Raw genomic sequence first — 3,691 nt, 5'->3', positions numbered from 1 at the left:
CCGTTGTCCTTCCTCCCATGGGCAGCCGGGAGCAGATAGGGCGTCAACGTGAGCCGCGCCCCGGGGACCAATCCAAGTGCTCCTGTCCGTCTTCGTCAAGGCCACAGCGTTAGCGATCTGTTGTGCATGTTTTTCCATTGGGTTTATCTTATCGGGGAGGAAACCCTTGCGAGCACAGGGAGAACATCCAAACTCCACACAGAAAGGCCTGGGAGATACCCCACCTGGGTACCTGGCATCATGGAAACCTGGCCCCAAGCGGGAATCGAACCCTGGACCTTCTTGCTGTGAGGCGACAGTGTTAACCACTACACCACCGTGCCGTTATTATAGAATACGAAAGTAGCGAAGCCGTGCAAGCACTTTCCAATTACCGACTAAACACGGCCAACGCTAGTTACCTCATTAGAGACTTAGCCAGCGTATATATGGACCTGTAGTCAGCAAGACGGCTACACAGACTTATCTCTCAGACCTAAAAGAGATAGCGAAACTGAGTGGCGAAGACCTCGCGGAAGTCCTCAGGAGAGAACTCTCCACCATCGGCGACGGCCTCACCCTGAACGATCCTGAACCCCAAACTGACGAAGAAACAGGTGGGGAATTATTCGACGAAGAAGCAGGTGGGGAATTATTCGAAATGGCAGACCAACATGTTCCAGAGGCTGCAACACAAGCTAGCCCCTCACCCAGAACAATCCCAGGGCAGCAAGTCCGACAAGAGCACAGCCGGTCTCCTTCACCAGCGCGCTCTCAAGAGAATGCACAACCTGCTCTGAGACTCTCCGATGTCAACCCACCGGAGGTGCAAAAGATGATTGTGGAGTACGTAGTGCGAAGCGAAGACTCAGCCATGCACAGCCAAGCATCACTGAGACTCAGACTCTTCTCTGGGCAAAGACCTCGGCCCGACAGAGAAGTAGACTACGAGACATGGCGTTCCAATGTGGGGCTTCTTCTCAAAGACACAAAATTGTCTGATCTACACAAGTCCCGGAAACTCATGGCACCCGCCATTGACATCATAAGACACCTGACACCTGAATGTCCCCCAGGAATGTACCTGGAGATCCTCGACTCCGCCTTCGGAACCGTCGAAGATGGAGATGACCTTTTTGCAAAGTTCCTCCATACAATGCAAAACAATGGAGAGAAACCTTCAGCTTACCTTCCACGACTACAGGTGATGCTGAACACCACCTACAGAAGAGGAGTAGCTGCAACCGACCTTGATCAGCAACTTCTAAGACAATTCATCAGAGGCTGCTGGGACAACACCATGATAACCGAGCTGCAGCTAGAACAGAGGAAGAGAAACCCACCTACCTTTGCAGAGTTCCTCCTGTTACTCCGCACAGCAGAAGACAAGCGCTCTTCCAAAGAATGCCGCATGAGACAGTACCTCAACGTTTCAAAGCCAAGGGTATCGAGTAACTACCAGGGCATCTGGAACCAATGCGAAGAGGAATGCACTTCACAGCCGATTCCGGACACCAGCTCCGAAGTCCAAAGTTTAAAGGCTCTAGTTGCAGACCTACAGACACAGCTCACAAGAATATCGAACGACAACAAGAGAAGACAAGCGAGGCCAGCTCCCAAGCAAGAAGCCCCGGCATCAGTTAAACCAAAGCCGACGACTGACAGAGGTACTTCCAAGTCCCAAAAGTCAGAGACTCCAAACCCAAAGAACTACACAAGCAATAGACCAAGACCCTGGTATTGCTTCAGATGTGGAGAAGATGGACACATAAGACCCCACTGCGAGAGTGAACCAAACCCCTCTCTGGTGGTCTCGAAAAAGAAATTACTAGAGGAGAAACAGCATGCATGGAACGCTGAAAACAAAGCCTCCAAGCCTGATTTAAACTAAAGACAGTTTCTGCTGAGGGACAGGCGGAAACTGAGTCACGAGAGAGACGTGGCGTGGCTCCAATATGTGCTCGGCCTCCCATACCAAAGAAGTAGCCCTACCAAAAGGACTGGTTGGAGCTAAATGCACTGCACAAGTAACCATAGAAGGTAAAGAGTGCAGCTGCTTACTCGATACAGGCTCCCAAGTGACAACGATCCCGAATTCCTTCTATCAAGAGAACATGTCTCATCTACCCATCCACTCCTTATACAACCTGCTTGAAGTGGAAGGAGCCAACGGTCAGGAAATTCCCTACCTCGGCTACGTCGAGACTACAATCAAGTTTCCCAAGAGCATGTTCGGAGTAGACATCGAAGCGCCCACCCTAGCGCTGATTGTGCCTGATATGCGCTCCTCTCTGTCATTAGCGCTGATAGGCACAAACGCCCTAGATATCCTGTACAAGCAGTACGCAGACACCACATCTCGGAACTACCAATCCCTGCCATACGGCTACAAGGTAGTCTTGAATACCCTTGGAGCCAGACATAAACAGTCTGCGGATTCCAGCATGGGCGAAGTGAAACTACATAGCAAAGACCCTGAAACTATCGCTCCAGGTCAGACCAAAGTCCTCAAGGGATTAGTGAGTTGCAGAGCAACCAACGCAGGAAGATGGGTGATGATAGAGTCCCCAAGGTCAACGGCCTTGCCAGGTGGAATACTGGTATCAGATGGCGTAGCAGAGCTACCACGAAAACTGCCACATTGTATACAGTCATCCTCAAGAACGAGTCCGACCACGATATCACCCTGTCCCCGAAGGTTGTGATAGCCGAGATACATGCAGTCATGAGTGTCCAGTCCCTCAAGACACTTGACGCAGAACTACCGACAGACCCTAACCAAAAATCAAAGCTCAAGTTTGACTTTGGAGACTCTCCAGTACCCCAAGAGTGGAAAGAGAGGATAACTGAATGACTGAACTCCATGCAAGAAGTTTTCGCACACCACAATCTCGACTTCGGATGCACTGACAAGATAAAGCATCACATAAATCTCAATGACAAGACGCCATTCAAACATCGAGCGAGACCTATACACCCTCAAGATATAGAAGCTGCGCGTAACCACATTCAACAGCTCCTCGACACTGAAGTCATCCGAGAATCTGAATCACCCTTCTCGTTGCCAATTGTAGTCGTCAGGAAGAAGAACGGCGATGTCAGACTATGCATAGACTACAGGAAACTGAACCTCCAAACAGTAAAGGACTCGTACGCCCTGCCCAACCTGGAGGATTCCTTTTCAGCACTGACTGGATCCAAATGGTTCTCAGTGCTAGATCTCAAATCTGGTTTTTACCAGATCGAAATGGAAGAAAAGGACAAGCACAAGACAGCATTTGTATGCCCGCTGGGATTCTTTGAGTTCAATAGGATGCCTCAAGGAATAACAAATGCCCCAAGCATTCGTCCGTTTTCCTGGACGATCTGATCGTTTTCTCTTCAACGCTAGAGGAACACGAGGAGAGACTCATGCGAGTCTTGAGCCATCTGAAAGAGTGGGCTAAAACTATCACCCGAAAAGTGCAAATTCTTCCAGACCTCCGTAAGGTATCTAGGCCACATAGTGTCTGAGAAAGGAGTCGAAACGGACCCAGAAAAGACAACTGCACTCAAAACCTGGCCAAAGCCAACCAAACAAAGAACTGAGAGCATTTATAGGATTCTGCGGTTACTACCGTAGATTCGTCAAAGACTATTCAAAGATAGTGAAACCCCTCAACGCACTTACTGCCGGATACCCTCCAACGAAGAAGCACGGAAAAGCTACAGT

General features: G+C 49.7%; 1 protein-coding gene across 1 annotated transcript; it reads left to right on the top strand.

Moving 5' to 3' along the window:
* Nucleotides 1–640: 640 nt before the first annotated feature.
* LOC311231714 (zinc finger CCHC domain-containing protein 12-like) lies at nucleotides 641–1,870 on the top strand (the record flags this gene model as incomplete). The annotated part of the gene is made up of 1 exon (XM_084318340.1): nucleotides 641–1,870. One exon carries the CDS (start codon nucleotides 641–643, stop codon nucleotides 1,868–1,870), a length of 1,230 nt encoding a protein of 409 aa, XP_084174466.1.
* Nucleotides 1,871–3,691: the final 1,821 nt, after the last annotated feature.

Source organism: Notolepis coatsorum (genome assembly GCF_963971535.1).
Source record: "Notolepis coatsorum genome assembly, chromosome: 7".
In the NCBI taxonomy this organism is placed as follows: Eukaryota; Metazoa; Chordata; class Actinopteri; order Aulopiformes; family Paralepididae; genus Notolepis; species Notolepis coatsorum.
The sequence above is the reverse complement of the archived record's forward strand: the minus strand, read 5'-3'. Positions and strand labels throughout refer to the sequence as shown.